This window comes from Primulina huaijiensis, chromosome 9 (assembly GCF_012295235.1).
Source record: "Primulina huaijiensis isolate GDHJ02 chromosome 9, ASM1229523v2, whole genome shotgun sequence".
NCBI lineage: Eukaryota > Viridiplantae > Streptophyta > Magnoliopsida > Lamiales > Gesneriaceae > Primulina > Primulina huaijiensis.
Genome location: NC_133314.1, coordinates 3,166,231 through 3,187,746, shown reverse-complemented (window position 1 = coordinate 3,187,746; position 21,516 = coordinate 3,166,231). Strand labels below are relative to the sequence as shown.

The following is a 21,516-nucleotide window of genomic DNA, read 5'->3' as shown; positions in this document are numbered from 1 at the left end:
ATAGATCCAGTTGGTAAATGGAATGGAAGTGTCAAATAAGGGGTGAAATATTTAAAATTTAACCAAAAAGGTATTCAATCGAGCATGGAAAGCTCTAAGCGGATGGTGCTAAATCAGTCTAGGTCTAAGGAGAGAAAGAAACGAGCAAAGACTGATAACACTAATGACAGCAACATAGCAATTTTATCGGTGGGCAGCCTCGCCGTTCACAATGAGTTGCTTGGTGTGGAATTCACAGCGGCTTGAGAACATGCCATACATGATCTTAGGCTTTTAATCACTAAAAGAAACAAATCTATTATTTATGTGTGAAACAAAAATATTAGCATCTCAGTTGTATAATTGAATAAATAGTTTTAATTTTAATGGCTTTTTTTTGTGGATTGTGATTGTTGAAGTGGGGGAATTATGCTGCTTTGGAAAGAACTGTTTGATGTGAGTATTCAATCATATTCAGCATGGCACGTTGATTGTATAACATGATTCGAAACATTGGAGGTTTACTGAATTTTATGGCAATCCTGTGGTGGCACTCAGGAACTCTTCGTGGATGTTATTGAGGCGGGTTGATGGAATTCATGAACTTAAGCATTTTCTGTGGGTTGTAGGCGGTGACTTTAATGAGATTTTTTTCGAATCTTAAAAGGTGGGAGGAAATTCACGACTAATGAAACAGATGAAGGCTTTCTCCGATGCAACAAAAAACAGTGGGCTTCAAGATATTTTGTTAAAAGGGAAACTTTATACTTACTGGTTTAATAAACGACGAGGGGATGACTGTATTTACACACGTCTTGACTAGTATCTGTGTAATTTTGATTGGAATGTGTTGTTTCCTTCAGCAAAGGTTGAGAATCTGTGCTTTTGTGGGTCTGATCATAGGTCGATATCCTTAAGTCTATCTACAAAGCTAAAAAACAAGTGGAACGAATTTCCAAAGCGTTTTAATTTTGAACTTAAATGGGTTCTTGAGGAGGATTTTGCTGGTTATCTTCAAACAATTTGGGAAGGTGTGGTGCAGTCACAGTCTACCTGCCAAACTAGTGAAGTGTAGTAGGGATTTGAAAGCTTGGTTAAGGAATCAATTCAATCAGTTGGGGAACAAAATAAAGAATCTTGGTAATGAGCTTGAAATTTTGATGTGACCCCAACATGAAAACAACAATCATTTGAGGATTGAGCAGTTGGAAAAAGAAATTGAAAAGCTCTCTGAGAAAGAAGAAATACGTTGGAAGCGGAGATCTAGAGTCAATTGGTTGAATCATGACGACTATAACACTAAATTTTTCCACTCATATGCTAATACCCGTCGACATACCAATTTTATTAAAGTCTTTTATAATTCTAATGGTGATTGGTGTATTGATGAATAGAGCTTGGCAGACATTAACAAGAAATATTTTGCTAATTTATTCTCATCTTCCAATCCATCTATGCAGGACATTGAGAAAGCTACTGACCTAGTGTAAATGGTGGTGGATAATTACATGAATGATGCTCTATGTGCACCTTTTGCATTGGATGAGATACATAGTGCAGTTTTTGATATGCACTTGTCTAAAGCTCCGAGACCAGATGGATTTACAACTTTCTTTTACCGGAAACTATGGCCAATGATCAGGAATGATATTACAACAACAACTCTCGATATTCTTAATAGCCAAGGTGACTGACCTTTTCGAGTAGAATTCAATGCATATTACCTTAATACCGAAGGTAAGCAAACCACTGTCTTTAAAAGATTTTCGACTTGTAATCTATGCAACACTTGTTATAAAATCATGTCGTGGGCTATTACTAATAGATTTCGGCCAGTTTTAGCTCAAATGATTGATTCTTATCAAAGTGCCTTTATCGGTAGACTGATTTTGGATAATGTGATCGTGAGCTTTGAATTTATTCATTGGATTCGGAATAACAAGAAACCTAAGTCATGGTTTGCTGCGTTAAAACTTGATATGAGTAATGCATATAACAGAGTAGAGTGGAGGTTTTTGCAGTTGTTGATGATTAACTTTGGGTTTGTTGAGTCATGGATTAATTTAATTAGGAGGTGTGTTAATTCGGTCTCTTATTCTGTCCGGATTAATCATTCTATTGTTGGAACTATTATACCTCGAAGGGGTCTACGGCGGGAAGACCCTCTTTCTCCTTATTTGTTTGTATTGTGTGGTCAAGAATTGTCCTCTATTATTACTAAAGTTGTGATCAAGAAGTTATTTAAGTGATCGAGGATTGTGATAAATAGCTCTGATATTTCACATCTTTTCTTTGCTGATAACAGCTTAGTCTTCTTTCAGGCAGCTAAGGAGGACTGTTTGCAAGTCAGGAAGTGTTTATAGATTTATGAAAGTGCTTCTGGACAGATGGTTAATTATGAAAAATATGTGCTTACCTTTAGCCCTAGTGCTTCTGCACAGAATATTGATGAGATTAAAAGGGTGCTATCGGTTGAAGTTGTGAAGGGTCATGAGTTATACTTGGGGCTGCCTACTTTCTCTCTACCCAATAAGCGAATCTAATTTGCTTATTTGAAGGAACGTATGTCACGAAATTCAAAGTTGGCACTCTAGGTTCTTTTCTTTGGGTGGATGTGAAGTAATTATCAAGTTAGTGTTGCCAGCAATGCCGTCATATGCAATGTTTTGTTTTCGATTGCCAATTGGTCTATGTCATAGCATTGAACAAGCATGTGTTAACTTTTGGTGAAATGATAAGAATGGTAAATTAAGAATGCATTGGCTTAAATGTAAAGGGCTTTGAAAACCAAAGTGCTTGAGTGGTTTGGGTTTCATAATCTTATGGCTTTAACAAACCTTTATTAGCAAAACATGTTTGGAGAATTATACACAACCCCAACTCTTTGATGGCGAAGGTACTTAAAGCTCGATATTTTTAAGGTAATATCTTTGGAGAATTATACACAACCCCAACTGGGTGAATCGGTTGTGAGACTAACTTTTACAACCTGGAAAGATGAAGCAGTTCTGAATATCCATTTGAATCAAAGGGGCTGTGTGGATACAAGACTTTGGCAGGTAAATTCGAAGGGAGTGTACATCGTGAAACCCGGCTATTATTTGGAGGTAAATATCTTGGTTCCTCCTTGTTTTCAGTCTTCTCACCCAAATCAAGATTTGTGGAAGTTTGTCTGGTAGCTACATGTTCCTCCAAAAGTCATAATCTTTATTTGGAAGGCCTCTAAGGACTTTATTCCTATTGCTGCCAATTTTCTTTCAGTTCATGTCCCTGCCACTGATATGTGTATTCTTTGTAAGCTTAATGTTGCAACAACTAGTCATTGCGTACTTTTATGTCCTTTGGTTAAGCATATCTGGAAATTTATGTCTTATGGTTTCATCTTTGCAAAATGCGATTGGCTTCCTTTTCGGATTGTGGTATGGTTCTAGTCAAAGTTTCGAGTCAAGATGAAATAGAGTTATTTTCAACCCTAGCCTGGGCAGTGTGGATTGAATTTTGCAATAGGTCTCATGCAACCGATTGAGAGTTTTGGAAATATCAATGTTGACTAAGCAATCCATCATTTGGAAGCCTTTCATAAAGCATCTCCATTCTCGGCTTGCCGGTACTCCAAATATTCCATGTAGTGGTATTGCAGAAGCGATGTGGAAAACACCATTGTCTGGTCAATTTAAACTGGATGTTGATGCAGGATTTGATGGGGAAAAGAACTTATTTGGTGCCGGAGTAGTGATTCGAGATCATTTAGGTGGATTGGTGAGTGCAAAGGCTAATATGATAAGAAATCTGAAATCAGTAAAGGAAATGGAGTTCTGATATTCGTTTTGGCTTAGATTTTTGTCCAAATCTGGGGCTATATATCTATATTTATTTGGATTCTCTATACGCGTTTCAAGCAATAATTCTACATATAGATGATATGGGTCAGATGGCGCTTTAGTATTGGAAATTCAGGAAATGATTGGAGCTCCAGGTTTTCTTTTCCTTAAACATGTGCGGAGGACGCCTAATATGGCAGCACATCACTTAGCCTGAATTGTTTGTATTTCTTTGACGAATATAGAATGGCAATGTAACTAATTTGAGTTACACGTCATGTGGAAATGTGGTACTAAAAAAGTACCCAGGGACTGAACACAAAAAAAATCGACGGCTGGGGACTGAAGGCCAATTTCCCGTTCTTTTTATATATTTATCTTCTACAACTACTCAAGGTTGATTTTTGGTAATAAAGTATAATGATAGGTCATATTCATAGGTTATATAAGGAAATCATTGCATGTTCGATGTTTGGTAACTTACATGGAATATCACATTTTTTGCAAAAACTTGTGTGAGACGGTATCATGGGTCGTAGTTTATGAGATAACTCTCTTATTTGGGTCATCCATGAAAAAGTATTACTTTTTATGCTAAGAGTATTACTTTTTATTGTGAATATCGGTAGGGTTGACCCGTCTCACAAATAAAGATTCGTGAGACCGTCTTACAAAAACCTACTCCACATTTTTTTATCGTTTGTCCTCCTCTCTTATTGAAAATATGTATCAGGCTTTGTTTCGATTGACACATTTTATTGGACAAGATATTCGAATAAGGCAAAAACTTGTATGAGACCGTCTCACGGGTCGTATTTGTGAGACGGATATCTTATTTGGGTCATCCATGAAAAAGTATTACTTTTTATGCTAAGAGTATTACTTTTTATTGTGAATATGAGTAGGGTTGACCCGTCTCACAGATTAAGATCCGTGAGACGGTCTCACATGAGACCTACTCTTCGAATAATGAATGTTAAATGACATACACAATAACCTTTACACCTACATAATTAATAAAATTTTCGATTTAAAATTCACTTAATATAATTTCATCCAAGTAATCCAATCGATTTAAATTTTATGGTTTCAAATCCTTCTATCGAAACAAGGTGTTTGAAATTTTTGACTTTATCTTTCGGAACTTCTTCTTCGTTCCAGCCATTCATCCATCTATCATGAATGTCATAAAGATTTTGTTTCATTAGATATTATTGGAAATGAATATTTTCAACTTATCCTACCAATTTAAAATTTCCGTCAATAATATTTAAGGCAATTTGGTGGATTTTCTGATTGACGTAGTCAGTAGTGGTAAAAACTTAAATAAATATATTAATTTTTTTCTTTGACCACTTTTTATTAAATTAAATCAAGAAAAATGACTGTGTATATAATAAACTTTCTCAAGAAAATTACTATTCATGATAAATTATACACACAGTCTCAACTAATATACACTCCCCGTGGCCAAATTGCAATAAAAAGCATGGTTGCTATCGTTAGATATGCACATTGTGAGATTCTACACAATCTGATGCCACTTTAGTAATGCCGGGCATTCAACCAAACGGAGGGTCACAGCCCCCTTGATGTTGGAGTTTCATTTTCGTCGGTGTGCTACGCTTGACTGTTGCAGAATCGCTACAGCTGTAAACACAAGCAAATCAGTTGATTAGTGTACTGAAATTCTGATGTATGCAACCTCATATAATCCAGTTCAATAAAAACTGTTAATATATTAAAGAATTTGAATTTTGTAAACTTCAATGTTGTGTTTAGTTGGTATGACTAAAGTAGAATCTCTCAATAATCAGGCTTAGTTCCTTCCTTGGTTACCATCTCTTTTCCAGCTTGTTATCTTTCCACCCGGCACAAATCCATGTTTTGGCCTGATCAGAAATCCTAGAATAAATGTGTTTCTATTACTTCCAACATCACAAGCTAAATTACAAGGTAAAATGCAAAGATACCCCTTCAAATTACAAAATAGAAGTTAAATGACTCCTCCTCAAACCCATATTCACTTTTCAACTATTTCTACCATGGAAGATTCAAGGTCATGGTACAGAAGTTTCAAAGATCATATTACTAGTTTTCACAACCAGTAGATAGCACCAGAGTGTAAAAAAAGAATAAGAGGAAGCAAGGGGAAAAAGAAAACAGCAAAACATGACCAGTGGCTCTGTGACGATGATGCTTTTTTGGTAGGCAGATCTGATGGTAGTGGAAAATTTGGGTACTCAATGGTGGTGGTTGTGTAAATGTCGAAGTAAAACAACTCATATTTTTTGTCTGAGGATGCAGTAAAAGAGAGGAATGACGGCTCCTTATTCAATCACATCACAGCAATCCTCATCAATTAAATAATCAATCACACTGTCATCCCATCAATACGACCAACACACCCTAAGGACTAAATCATACTGGTTAATTCAAGTAAGCTAAAGACAGGCGACTCGTGAACCAAAGAGATTGATTATCTTTATGGAAAAAATATTCCTCAAAAACATTCATATTCTACGACCTGGATTTTGAATCAAGCAAGGATCTCATCTTACAACTTGGAATCAATAAAAAGTTAAGCATAATTATCAAACTTCAACTTCAAAAATAAACTCAATATTCTCTAAGCTCCCCATAATTGATTCTGAAATTGGTACTATAATTAGTTCCAACCATTCTTTTAGCTAAAAACCACGAGGCACACACAGCAATTGGAAAGCAGAAAATTTGATAGAGAGGAAATCGAATAATAGTAATCATTCAAAGAATGGATAAAGAGCGTGAACACACCACTTACATCATGAAAACGATGGCTCAAAAGAAAAGAGACTCCTTTGTGTATCAGTTCGATTCATCAGCCATCTACAGTATAAAGAAGCTGCCCCAACCACTGATAAAAGTGACAGCACTGCCAGAAATCCAAAATGCGAAACATCATTTACAATTATCACAATCCCTAGCATTACCGACTCAGTCAAACTAGCAACAGAAGCTTCTGTAGTCCCCATAAGATTTGCTTTCGATGCTGGGATCCCAGTTTGTAAAATCTGCGCCCCTACAACATCATATGACATGTGCCCCAATCTAGACAATACCTGTTCGTGGGAAATATCTCATTAGGTCACAGCATGCTTAAGAGAAAGGTCCATGGTGAAGATAAGATCATAAGAATTAAGAAGTAAGCATCACAAAGCAGAACAAGAATCTTACAACATTCAAACTAGAGACAGTACATGAATTGAAGCACATGCATCCGAACAAGCAATAGAGGACAACATGCATCACAAGTTTACCAAGTCTAGTCAAAACGCTTGACAAAATCAGTAGAGAGCACAGATGCAGTTTGATTGTTTATTATGTTAATTCCTGAACTATACATAAGTCGTCAAACCCATACAAAATCTGAACAAATTTTGTACAGAATGGTTTTGGCAAAATTCAATGCGGCTATTTATGCCAATACAAGAAAAACTACTCCTCAAATTATTGAAATATGAGTTCTCTCGAAATAAGCTAAAACTCAGTTGTCCCTATAACAATGCATAACTTCAAATGAATATGAAAGCAAATATTGACAGTCCTAATCATCATTCAAGTAATTTAATTCAGTGAATCAACATGTTTGTTGCATCAATGAAGAATAGCTAAAAACTTGCAAAGTACACAGCGAACAAAGGTTTCACTTTTATAGAATCGTAATGATGAGCAGCCAAAAAGAATAAAAGGATGCAATTTATTCCGAACATAAATGAACAAAACATGATTAACATATTCAAATTGTATCGCATTAAACTCATTAGGCATGTTCAATAACATGTGATATTATTTAAATGGATGGTCTATTTTATGTTTCTTCAACGAGTGTTTGCCTCAGTCATAATTGAATAAAACATATAAAGTTGCCCCTATACTCATTCACAATTTTATAAATATATCCAGCATTTGCAGATGAAAACAGAAAAGGAACTCACAATTAAACACAAGAAGAATAGAAATGGAATTTTCTGAGAAACAGAGCCAGTCCAGTACACAGCAACAGCCATCATGAGAAGTGAAGCCTGAAAGATGAGGCCAGCTGCTCCAGCCTGCCACAAGAAGTACTTTGAGTTTGCGAAAGATTAACACAAACAGTACAAAAGAAATAAATCCAGCAAGATATAATGTGCAGAAAGAAAAAAACCTCGAGAATACCAAGTCGCTTGACCATCTTTGCAGATACAAATGTTGCAGCAACACCAATAAAAGCAGATAATACATTGAACCCCCCAATAATCGAAGGTCTTAGACCTGAAATAAATCTCAAATATATCAATACAAAAACACTCATCATCACTGGAATATCAAATAAATTATTAGCAACTCCAGATCATTTGCAATATGAACATATGTTTACATTTATCTCAAATACACATCTTCATCATACAACCTTTATGACACTGACACCTTCCCTCACCATCGTAATCTCACAAAAGAAAAATGTCAATAGAATTCCATTTCAACTTCTTCCAATAAATCTAGATGTCATTTTAAATAACGGGGGCAAGAAAAAGGATGAGGGTGGTTAGCATCTCCATCTGGCAATATAGTCACTACTCTCATCCTGTTGCCATCTTAAAAAAGCTCATAGCTTTTCCATGAATAATAAACATTGCTGCATCATAACCAATTAATTAACCACAACCAATCACCTCATTGGCTATGAGTGACATTGGAAATCAAAGATAAACTAGGTGGACCAAAACTCTCCTGGTAACTCGATGCTTGAATGTATTCCCAGTAACTTCTTTTTTTTTGATAAGAAACTAGATATTATTAATAATAGAAGTTTTAGATAGAGATATTGAACTTCAGTTCAAAATTGAACTTCATCTGGAGATCCCTCATCACACACCTTTCTGGTATCAGCTTTAGATAGAGATATTGAACTTCAGTTCAAAATCATGCTTCCTATCAAAGATGTTTTATGTTTCTTTACATCTCAACAGATCTATGTTTCACCAATCAAGAAAATGAATTTCACCCGCCTCTCCATGCATCCGAACCAAGTTCAAAAATAAAGGGATCAAGGAATCATAGATGCAAATCTTAAATTTGACAGCAATTATAAATTCTAGATTTTTATTCAAAACCAACATGGGAAAAATTAACAGGATTTGTTGAAATCCATAAACTCGTAAGTGCCATCAAGGAAGCTAATTCAGCTAGTTTAAGAGTCTAAGCACTACCATGTTGTGTTAAGAAAGCCGTCATCAGACCACCAGGAGCAAGTACATTGAAGTAGAGCAACACATAAGCAAGGCTTGCCGGAAGAACAGGTTGTTCAAGGTATTCAAGCCACCCATGCCTAATAGATTCTATGCTGGTAGCCACTGTACAAAAAAAAAAAAAGCAGAATTAGCACAATCAAAAAATCCAAAATCTAGAACAGCATAGATTACTAAAACTTACATATATTTTTGGGATCTAACATAGATAATGGAGAGGAACAACTGCATCCACTTTGTGGACATTTGGCACGGCCCAGGACTCCAGCAGAAAGCTTATTAGTTATCCATCCGAGAATAACCTACATAATGCAAAAAAGAAAAAAAACTCAGAAGATCAACTAGTTTCAAGAACATTGCAATAACTAAGTTCGACGACGCTACCACAACAGGCAATGACCATGTCATCAAACTAGCAGCCAGCATTAAACATGTCACTGGTTCATATTTGGATAAGATAATGCCAAATAGTGAAGCTCCAGTAACCTGCAGTTGTACAAGACCACAAAATTGTTAGCACCAGGATTTAATACTGAACAAGAACCATTACTATTTTAGTATTTTAGCTAACTACTAAATTCTAATCCGTCTAGACATGCTTATAAATATCACAAAATGCGAAAAAAGATTACAAATGACAATCACCTCACAGACGAGATCAATACGGCTGAGAATTGCATTTGCTTGAGCAAGAGCGATAGGTCTGTTTGTCCCTGCTAACTGAAATAAATGTATTCCGGACTATTTAAAAAGCATGAAAACATAAATATTAAAGAGAATGAAGGAGATACTGCAGCAAAAGAAACGAAGAAACCAAAAAGGACCTACCAAAACAACCCAATCACGCTCCATCGCGACTCCCAGACCCAATCCACAGAGCCTTTCAACAGCCAGAGCTATTACAAGCACAGAAAACCAAGGTTTGACAAGTATAGAAGACACGGTAGGGTGGACAGTATGGGCATGGATTATGATTCCAACAGATAACAATTGAGCAGCTGCCTGGAACAAAAACATGAGTGTAAGATAGTGAAATCAAAGGTTTCAGTTCCAGTAATGTCGAATTCAAGTGAAGAATGAGAACCTGGACAATAGTCAAACAATTATATGCAGGTAGTCTTGGACAGCGGTCCATAAGTTTCCCAACTAAAGGACCTCCGACAATAACTGCGAACTATTACAACATGCAGATGGTTAAGAAGCTAATCCCAGTTCCTGCTTTAAAGAGTGGTTTCCTGCTTTAAAGAGTGGCTTATGTGGATTTGATACCTTTGCAAAAAAGCTCATGACGGCCACAGGACGAAGACTAGGATGAATCGATGCAATGGCAGCAGGCCAAGCAAAATTCCAGAGGTGTTCAACTGAATTCCCAGCCAAGCAGCAAGCGTATAAAGCTAATGTACAAGAGACGTTTTGTTAAATACTGAGCAAATATGAATAAACAAAACAGCACCGCTGCAGATATATCATCTTATGTAACCACTTCCATTTGAAGAAAAATATTTGAAAAAAAATTCGGAAATCGTAAGAATATCTACACGCATGAATCGGCATGAAATCAGTCTGTTCAGATTAAGAGAACTTTTTAGTAAAACCAAAGATAATATTTATCATAGTGATAGTCTTTTCAAATGAAAATATTGATACTGAAAAAATACAAAGAAACGGAGGTTTATCAACTGAACTCCGAGAACCAAGGCAATCCTCTAATTCTATGGAAATAGCAGAAATCCCTGGAGAATACGCAAGTTCCTCTATATCTGAACTGTAGTCTTATACAGTGGTGCAAAGTTGATCGAAAATAATCATTATATAGGAAATATGAAATGAGATGGTACGTACATTATTGAAAGAATGGTTTTTTTACATTTGCGGGAAATCATAATTTTCTGTGGAAGTTTTATTCTCTAGATGAAAATTCATTCAGAAAATTGTCCATCAAATCAACGAGAATGCTATCACGGTATAGGAGCATACAAACCATAGAGCCCAGCTGGATGAGCAGGAGTGGCAGCAATTGCATTCTGCTCCTCCTCTGACAAGACCTACATGATCCCAAGGAAAGAAAGAACAACCAAAATCAAGATATTTAGACTTGCATTATTTTAAAGATGAAATGATACCGAGGAATGGGGAAGAGTGAGACCAAGCAAATCTTACAGGCAGTGTCGTCAAAATAGTATCCACATAAGAATCACCGACCAGTAAATTAAGCCCTTCAGTCTCCAGAGTATCAGACTCGAGATGAACAACTGGAATTAAACAGTTTGACTCAAGAGACATAGTATCCTCATGAACTTCAACGGTCTCAACTGAATGGCAGACATCAGTATTAACCAATGAACACTGTATGCCAAAAGTGTTAAGCCTGTAAATGAATCATATACTTAACAATATAGAATAAAAAATTTATATTTTGTCCAATAGTTTCAATTTGCAAGAAGTTGATAATTATAATTTTACAAACAGGAGAAGAATTTTGGAAAAACATAAAAATATATATTCATGTTTGATATAATTAAAATTTTACGAAAATAAGTAAATGCAATATCGGAAAAAAGGATTAGGAAATCTACATTTGGTGACCAAAGGTAGTTACTAATCGGCACACATTCTAAATTAAAGGTATAGATAGTCGCGCATGGCAACCATACAGAAGTCACAACCAACAGAATATAACTGCACAAGGGCAGTTAACGGCCATGGTTGGTAGCAGAAAATTCTAGTCCATTTCAAATATAGAATCACAGACCATAAACCATTGAAGGAAATAAAAGGAAAAGCTGAAATATGCTATCGGAACAACCCCAGTGATTTATCCTTTGCTTAATCTCAAAAAAAATACTTGATGTTAAATGCAGTGGTTAATATATGCGCTCCTCCCAGCTCTCTACATCACACATAATCAATAACTAGTTCAAAATTTGGCCAAAGCCAAACGTTCTCAAGCCAATTCAACATCAACTTTGCACGTAACGTTTTACATCATAGACTTGATCCATATAAATTCAATTAGCTCAATCAAAACTTTTACACATTCGTTTGCCCTCAGCTTGTAATTGAACCTCCATCCGTGCCTACTTAAAGAATCAATTTTGCACTTCCAACTTCCAAGCATAAATCCTTCCACTTTTCGCCATATGTGCAATCAGCAAATATTATTTTTATTTGTTGAAAAAAAAGGAGTTCAAAAACGGGTAATTTACATTCACTTTACCTCCCTTTGCATGTTATAATTTTTACACAAGAAAATTGATGGTACCTGGAAGGCGCGTAATGCGGATTCAACCATCGTCGAGCATAAGATAATCCAACAGGGCGTATTCTATGATGATACGACGACGATGACTGAGCTCGGACTTGACGAATACCGGAGATAGGGCCGGAATGCTGGCCATGAGCATTGATAAACACACCCATGGCACTCTTTCTCCGTCTGTACTACAACTCCTAACTGCTAATCCTAACAATAATTCTTCGAATTCTTGATGACAAGTCATACAGCCTCCTGAACCGATCGACGGAAACAGGACAAAATCCTGCCAGTGAAGAGAATTCAGGCCACACCACTAAAATCACTCGTCCCCTTAAACCACTACGAATCAACTTTTCGCTAAATCAACAGAAGAATTTTACTACTTGTGGGCATTGATTTTCTGGGTAAATTGTTAATTTATTTTTCAGGTAATGATTAAACGATTGTTTCGGAGAAAAATGTATGCTTGCGGAGACTTCGAAAGAGAAAATCCGATCAGGATAGTGCGCGCATAGCTCTTACAGGCTAGAAATCACGCTGACGTGATCCATTTCTTTCCACTCCAATTATTTTCTTCCAATTGGTTTGAAGAACTTAAATTTTGTGGTAGTTTGCATTTTTTATTGTATCACTGAATGTATTGGTTATAGATTTTTAATAATTTTTATGGAGTTTAAAAGTCTAGAGGTATTCAAACTAGACTTTTATATACTCCATAAAAGTTTAGTGGTATTCAATGTAAACTTTTGTAGAATTTTAAAAAGTCATGTGATATTCAAACTTGACTTTTAAAAACTCTACAAAAGTCTATAGGTATTCAAAATGTCAATAGACTTTTAATGACTCTATGTAATTTTATTAAGTACAAGAATTATAGCCTAAGGTACAACAATAAAATGTCAACAAAAGTCTTTGATTCAACCTAAAGATTTGTATGTACATTTAATTGAGAAATCTCTTAAAAGGGTGTATTCAATCTTGGAATTTTAATTACTTTTATTGATTTTTGTAGAGTTTAAAAGTCTAGAGGTATTGAACATAGACTTTTATAAACTTTATAAAAGTTTAGTGGTATTCAAATTAGATTTTTATAGAGTCTTAAAAAGTTTAGAAGTATTCAAACTTGACTTTTTAAAAATCCATAAAAATCTATAGGTATCCAATATTTCCATAGATTTACAATGATTTTAATTTAATTCTTTAAGTACAAACCTTAAAAATCTATGTACAACTTTAAAAACTCAAAAATTGTCTTCTACTCACCCTAGAGATTTTGGTAGACTTTTAATCAAATAAAATATCATTCTCACTCATATATCTCTCTTCCTCATTCAAAAACGACACTTTTCTCCTCTATAAGACAAGTCGAGGGTTCCTCGAATTTCAGATATATGATTCCTTTCTTGAATCATTATTGATTTGATTACAAAAACATATTATGATTTCTATGTATCTCTTTCTGTGTTCCGTTCGTTGTTTATTTCTGTCGGTTTATGTGCGTGCTCTAAATTTTTGCGTATAATGTGATATGGAGAAGTCTGTACATCAGACTTTCAGTATCTTAAAAAAATAATCTGTTTCGATTTCTATATTTTCTCAAACCAATGATTCAACAATTAAAAAATCGATTACTTAAATTTGGATAATAATTTTTACATAAATTATAATATTTATGTTTGAGTTATTTTTTGCTCGTCTAATTTTGTATTTGAACTTTTATTTTATGATGTTTTTGTCATAAGAATACGAGTAGTGTAGTGGAGGGATATTCGGGGAAAAGTAATTGGTATGCTTCAGAGATCAATTGTTATGTATGGATGCTAACACCTAAATAATTTTTTTGAAATAAAAAACTCTTAAATCATCAACACGGACATATGTTATAACTATTAGTAATCTGCACACTTTATGTGCTTATTAATTAGTATTAAATCTTGATATTTTGTGTAAAAATTACAGATTATATTAAATTAAAATTATTTGGAATGTATTTTATAAACTATTTTAAATTTATATCAATTAGAAATTTGTAATGAAGATGGTTTGTTGCACAACTGACTGGTTGGAGAGGAGAAACATTGAAGACACATTACATAATTTTTCAAGAGCACATGATAGGGATATGCCCATAATTCAAACATATTGTTCGTTATCATCTCCAAGAATTCACTGGCCAAGGTCGTCACCGTGAAGAGGCAAAAGAGTTGTTCAATCTTCGTCATTCTTGTTTGAGAAACGTAATTGAGAGGATATTTGGTATATTTAAATTGCGGTTCAAAACATTCAAAACCGCTCATCCATTTCCATATACAGCACATGCGGATCTTGTAATGGCTTGTGCCAGATTGCATAATTTTCTTCGAAAGAAGAGCCGATATGATGAATTTGTAGTTGAACCACATAATGAAGTTCCGCGAATTTCATCAGAACAAGTTTACGAAGAAAACAACTTTGATAAAATATTTGACACTCAAGAACAACAATGAGCAAATGCAAATGCAAATGCAAATGCAAATGCATGGAGAGATGCTATAGCAAATCGAATGTGGAGTGACATTGATCATATTGATAATAACGAACATTAGATTTTTTCATAAAGACTGCTTAAAATTTATCAAATTTCATAATGTTTTGATTAGTTATATATATATATATATATATTTATGCTTATAAATTAAAATTTTATTGATTAATTATTTATGAATATTAAATAGACAGAAGATTGAAATTTTGATTTTGTTAAATTTAATTGTGAATTTTTTCATATATTAAACATATTTATTTTTTTAAATAATTAAATTTATTTACATTATAAATTTTATTTCAAAATGAAGATGTTATTTATGTCAAATAATTACTAGCTCAAAAAAAATTTAAAAAATATTTATTTATAAAAGTACAAAATTTGTATCATTAATAAAAAAAAATTTCATATGTCTACAAAAATCTTGCAAAAAGTCTTCAAAAGTCAATGAAATTCTGTTTACAAATATGTGAGATTCTATAAAAGTCGATAAAAATCTACCAAATCCACGAAAATCTATCATTTAAAAAAAGTCAGTGAAAGTCATTAAATCTCATCGTTGAATACACTCCACTTAAATTCACATACTCAATACAAACTTTCATTCTTTTCTCATCTATTTATTTTTCTTTTTATTTGTACTTTTTAAAAACATCATTAAAATTTAATTTTTTTATTAATTATTATATAACATTTTATTTTTAATTATTTTTTTTAATTTTAGTTAATCTATATCTTAAATTATTGTATAAGCAAATTCATACCGATGCTATACCAAAATTTTCGGTATACTGAACCAAAAAAACCTTACATTTTAAAAAAAGTTATAATTTATTGTTTTAAAATATTATATATTTTAAAATTTTTGTATATTTTTCCGTTATTTCGGTATATACCAAAATTTTCAAATTTGATATCGTTACCGTACCGAAAAATTCGGTATTGTTACCGTACCGTACCGAAATCTTCGGTATACTTAAAATTCGGTAAATTCAATATTTTTTGTTACGGTAATCTCGGTATACCGAAAATTCGATATTTTTTCCCACCCCTAACAGGGCTTGTATTGGCATGTGCTATATTACACAATTTTCTTTGAAAGAAGTGCCAATTTAATGAATTTCAAATTGAACTATATAATGAAGCTCAATTGTCTTCATCAGCACAATTTTATGAAGGTGACGACTTTGATCAGTTATTTAATACTCAAAAACAACAACGAGCAAATGCTAATGCATGGAGGGATACCATAGCCAATGGAATGTAGAACAATTTTGATCAAATTGTCAGTAATGATTAGATTTTTTTTTTTTAATAAAAGGCTACTCATTATTTTGAGTGTTCTTTTAATAAAATTTTATTATGAACTTATAAAAATATTGTTCATTAATATGTTGAATTGACATAAAGAATTGAAATTTTGATTTCAATAAATTGGATAGTTCATTTGTCGTTTTTCACAAATTAAATTGATTTAACTTTTAAGTAAGTAAAATTCATTTACATTCATAAATAAAAATAATAATTTAAAATTGAAAAGGTTATCTATGTCCAATAGATATTTTAAAAAAATTAATAAAAAATAAATCACAATTATAAACTACAAAATTCACATAATTCTATGAAAAAATTTATAAAAGTCTACAAAAATCTTGAAAAAAAGTCTATAAGAGTCTATGAAATTTGTTTTACAATTCTATGATATTCCATAAAAGTCAATAAAAATCAATCAACTCCACAAAAGTCCATCATTTAAAAAAAGTCATTAAAAGTCTTTGAAAGTATAGAATGAATACACCCCCCTTAAATTAATGAGTAGGTCTTTTGTGAGACGATCTCACGAATATTTATCTATGAGACGGCCTATCGATATTCACAATAAAAAATAATACTCTTAGCATAAAAAGTATTTTTACAGGGCTGAAATTATGTTCGAACTTTTCAGCTGGCGACGAATCATTTTGTATCACTGCCCTGAGTCCGAGGTTAGTCGATATCGGCGTTGTTTAAACCACATAATCGAAAACAACAAGCCTCGTAAAATAATATATATAAACCAAAACCAGTTTATTAATCACAATCAATCATAAAATTGTCTTCACATCGTAAATTCTTAAAATGATAAAAATATAAGCAAGCGTTTAAAACGAAAAGTCAACTAAAACTTAAAACGGACATAGACTAAATTAACTCTTTATTTTAGTCTATCAACAGCCCCAAAACTGGTCATGCGCCTTTCTCTTTATCTGATTTTCGGACTTATCTGAGGACGGAGAGTAAATGGTGAGTGATATGGTCGTCACTGGCAAGTGACGGCCGTTCATGCACATATATAATAAATACATTATTTTCGAAAAAACTACATATCATGCATAACATAATTCGTTGACATATCATCAACATGAACATAAGCATATTTTGGCATAAACACTAAGATTCTTCCACTTTCCATGGTTTACTGATATTAGTCCTTAATTTTTACTGCTCTAAATGGAGAGAAGCCATATAACGGTTATAATCCCATCGTGTAAGGGCCATAAACATATCTCATATTGAGATTCTCACCCTTATACAGTTGAATCATCACAGTGCCTAACATAGAACATACGATAATTATACCAAGAAGGGGGTAAAAATAGAATTCCGTTCAATTGTAAATTTCGAAAAAACGAAACAAGGTATAATTGAAATTATGCTTTTAAAACAAGTCCACTTACCTTAGATCTTGAAGAAAATGTCAAGAATGATTTTTTTATTGATAGGATTTTCGAATCCTCCTTGGATTTGGACTGCAGCAGAGTTTGGACACTACGAAACTTTCTTAAAACGGTAAAAACGCGATCTCGGAGGCCAAAATTAAGGTTTTTCGCATTTGCAGTCCCTACTACACAACAAAGTGGTGATTATGACTCGTTGGGTCGTTTCGGAAGGGAATGCATTAAATGTATTTTGCCAAAATCTGACGATTTCATTTTTTTTGTAAAATTTCTCCAACTAGATTATGAACCTGGAGGTTCTGAAACCACTTAAATGTCACGCTTCGAGCTCGAAATTAGCCGACACCGACATTTTTTACAACCAGACATTCGAAAACAACAAACCTCATAGTGCAGTATAAACCAAAACAAGTTTATTATTCAAAATCAATAATAAAATTTTCTTTACAACGAAATTCTTAAAAGCGTTTATAGCGAAAACTCAACTAAAACTTAAAATGAACATAAACTTAAGTAATATGGTCGTCACTCAGCAAGTGGGTGCCGTTCGAGCACATATATAACAAATACATGATTTTAGGGAAAAAAAACAACATATCATACATAACATAATTCGTATGACATATCATCAGCATGAACATAAGCATATCTTGGCTTAGACATTAAGATTTCTCGACTTTCCATGGTCTACTGATATCAGTCTCTAAATTTTATTATTTTAAGGGAGTGATGCCATATAATGATTACAATATTACTGTGTAAGGGCCATAAACATATCTCATATTGAGATTCTCACTCATATCTAGTTGAATCCTCACAGTGCCAAATATATAACATACAATAATTATATCAAGAAGAGGTAGAAGAAAAATTGAGCTCGACAGTAACTTTCGAAAAAACGAAACAATGCAGAACAAAAATTATACTTTTAAAACAAGCCAAACTACCTTAGATCTTGAAGAAAACGTGAAAAATGATTTTTTTGTTGCTAGGATTTTCGAATCCTCCTTAGATCTGGACTGCAGCAGAGTTTCGACACTCGGCAGAACTGAGAGATCAAATCTCGGAATTCTTGAGAGCACTAGGAAACAACTTTCGAAAATGGAGTAATTTTCAAGTGTAATTTTTGAATGGGAGGTTTCTCCTATTTATTGGGGCCGACTGCTATCCTGATCGTGTATTATCTTCGCGTTTAAACTTTTGAATTAATTATCTTGAATCTAGGATAATATGTCCTCCCTTATCTATTCTTGGATAGATTTTTGAAATTATCCCTTTGCTACGCCTGGAAATTCAAATTCCAGATCTAATTTTCCAGCATCTGATAGATATTTTATTCTTCAGTACTACTAAATTTTTTCCCTATGAATTTCAAATTTATTGACCGTCTATATATCCTTAATATGAGACTCTTGATTTTTATTGAAATAATGGTAAGAAAACTTCTGAATTTTCATGCTATATATGAATCTTTTGAAATCTAATATTGTATTATCTTTTTGCTTGATCTCTGTTTTATCTTGATCCATATGTGTATCAATATTATATCAAATTTTATACTTTTATCTTGTATTTTATTCACAAATTTTGAAACTATATCCCACAATTATCGAAATTCACATGTTTATATCTAATATATCCTTATTTAAATTATTAGATTTTGACATATTTATTTATTACAAAAAATATAGGCTTTATCATCAAGTTTCGAATTCCATGAATATTTGTACAACATGATTTAATTATCTACACAACTTTAGATAGTCTATATAATCTTAAATAAAAAAAATTGGATAAACTTAGTATATTGACTTTAAGTACAAGAATAATATCACAAGTTTTTAAAAGAATTCGAGGGTTTTACATTCTGCATCTAAAGGTAGAGACAGAAACTTAAGTGCCAGGGCTTTCTCAATAGGAAAAAAGCTAAGCAATCCTTGGTTTTGAGAGTAATCAAAGAAGATGAAATCCTAAAACAAATTATCCTTTCATAACTAAAAAGAAAAGGGTAAAGCAATTGCATGGAATATCAAGTGTCAAACAGTTATAGCACTTTCAAGTCTCACCACTCGAGCATAATTAAAGAAGTGATGGTAAAAACGGAAAATTGAATTTTTGGTAATAAATGTCAAAACTATAGCATATTTGAGCATAATTAAACAAGTAACGGTCTTAGTTTACTAATTTGTGTTTTTTTTTTCAATTATAATCATTTTATAACGGAGTACTAATGTGAGACCGGAAATTGTTCGCTCTATATTGCTAGCGTATCCGATTCACCGGAACCTCAGGCAGTGAAGAAGCCGAGGAGGGGGGCAGGTGGGTGTGACCTCCCCCCCCCCTCCCCCCCCTCAATTTTTTTATTTTCATTGACTAGGGGTGTAAAATAATTATTATTTTTTTCATTTTTCATCCTAATATTTGTTCTTGTCCCCCCTAATTTTTTTTTTTTGCTCCATCAACCTCCATTTTCTGGCTCCATCCTTGCATTCAGGTGAAAAAGGACAAAATCTGAGAAAAAAAATGTGAAAATTATGGAATTGACGACTAAAAAACGGGGAGCCTGCATGTTATAAGATGTAATTTCTTCAATTTTATTAGATGCATTTTTATCATATAATGTTAGTTGGAATGATGTGCTTGATAGCTACGTTCGGAACAAAGCAGGTTACTCTTTTTTTTTTTGGCGAGTAGATAAGTAATCATCCAGTGCAATCTTTCAATTAATAAAATTACCTTATGAAGTGGAATGTTATATACACATTTTAAAGTATAAAGAATTAACAAAAAAATTAAATAATAATTGTACATATTTTTATTAAGAAAATTGAATTTTTGGTTCTATATATTTATTTTTTTGTGATTTTGGTTTTCTATATTGTCAAATTTCAATCTTAGCCTCGTATCTATCAATTATTGGTTCATATGGAGTGTTGATGTGTTACCATCTCCACGCCACATCGATGCCACATCAAGAATAAGACTAAAATTGTTTTTAAAAAACATAAAGCACTAAAAATAAAATTTTACGATATAAAATATCAAAATCACAGTAAATATATATAACCAAAATTGTAATTTTCTCTTTTAAATACATTTTTTTCTAAATACCTCATATCTAAAATGTGATGGATGTTATGGATTTAAGGGAGACATGTCATATATTTAATGGCAATTTTAATGAGCCACTATAAACTTAATCAACCACATGCAAGTATATTAATTAGTATATATATATACAAAAGAAAATTTTGATGTTCACGAGAGATTATATTTTAATGTATTTAATTTTTGGTGATCAGGTGAATTTTCATTGTTAAAGTTTCTTATCATGATTTACTCATAGGGTGAAAGAGATGAAATCACGGTGGAAAAAGAGATGAATTCAGGATGCTGGGGCAACACCGCAAGTTATAAAGAAGGGAAATGTTTTGTGCACTGCTCTTGGAATGAGCCGTGCATCTTACAACATATGAAGTTAATAAACTGATGAAGCACGGCTGGAACGAACAAGGATTATACGTCTTCTTGCATGATTTTTTAGCCACACGGGACCTTGTTGGCTTTGTGTTAGTCTTAGAGCCTTGCAATGCCCCAGTTTCAAAGCAAATTCAGTACGTAAGAAACACGGAGCAGATCGATCACAGGGTCCTGTTTAAGGCGGCGTGCTTGATCTCATGGTTTGAAGAAATCGAAAATCACCGTGGGTCAAGCGGTGTATTGAGCGAAGTCTAAGAAAAAATTATATTAATCGAGAGAAGGAGCCGTGTGAAGCTCCTCAAGCAGAATATATATCCTGTATCATGCTAAGGACATGAGAAAAAGGAAAATGAGGCACGATTCATACATGTTAGGGAAGAGAGAGCCGTGCAATGCAAATCGGAAATCTCGAGATTTTTGGCAAGAATCCAAGGTAGGAGGACTTCTCATCTTCTCTTCCTTGCTTTCT

The 21,516-nt window shown here is 33.3% G+C and overlaps 1 protein-coding gene across 7 annotated transcripts; it reads right to left on the bottom strand.

Moving 5' to 3' along the window:
• Window positions 1-5,196: 5,196 nt before the first annotated feature.
• Window positions 5,197-12,903, bottom strand: LOC140984914 (solute carrier family 40 member 3, chloroplastic-like). Of its 7 annotated transcripts, none has more exons than XR_012176670.1 (15): window positions 12,333-12,902; window positions 11,231-11,438; window positions 11,052-11,115; window positions 10,340-10,464; window positions 10,155-10,244; window positions 9,899-10,072; window positions 9,716-9,811; window positions 9,455-9,556; window positions 9,255-9,372; window positions 9,032-9,175; window positions 7,987-8,093; window positions 7,778-7,891; window positions 6,604-6,901; window positions 6,408-6,490; window positions 5,197-5,452 (listed from the first exon to the last, which is right to left on the bottom strand). XR_012176670.1 is itself a non-coding variant. In XM_073452605.1 (15 exons), the coding sequence occupies exons 1-13, from the start codon at window positions 12,488-12,490 to the stop codon at window positions 6,605-6,607; spliced, it is 1,797 nt and encodes a 598-aa protein (XP_073308706.1). In that variant the 5' UTR covers window positions 12,491-12,902; the 3' UTR covers window positions 5,197-5,452; window positions 6,408-6,450; window position 6,604. The 7 variants fall into 7 exon arrangements, 6 of the variants coding, with proteins under 6 accessions (XP_073308706.1, XP_073308705.1, XP_073308704.1 ...); XM_073452605.1 differs by having other exon boundaries at window positions 6,408-6,450; XM_073452604.1 differs by lacking the exon at window positions 6,408-6,490 and having other exon boundaries at window positions 5,197-5,450; window positions 6,597-6,901.
• Window positions 12,904-21,516: the final 8,613 nt, after the last annotated feature.

Excerpts from the sequence above, each read along its gene's own strand:
- LOC140984914 (XM_073452604.1), bottom strand. The coding sequence starts at position 12,490 with ATGGGTGTGTTTATCAATGCTCATGGCCAGCATTCCGGCCCTATCTCC. Across the intron at positions 10,245-10,339 it reads TCATGAGCTTTTTTGCAAAG|TTCGCAGTTATTGTCGGAGG; the intron begins GTATCAAATCCA and ends ATGTTGTAATAG. Across the intron at positions 6,902-7,777 it reads TATTCTTCTTGTGTTTAATT|GTATTGTCTAGATTGGGGCA; the intron begins GTGAGTTCCTTT and ends TCCCACGAACAG.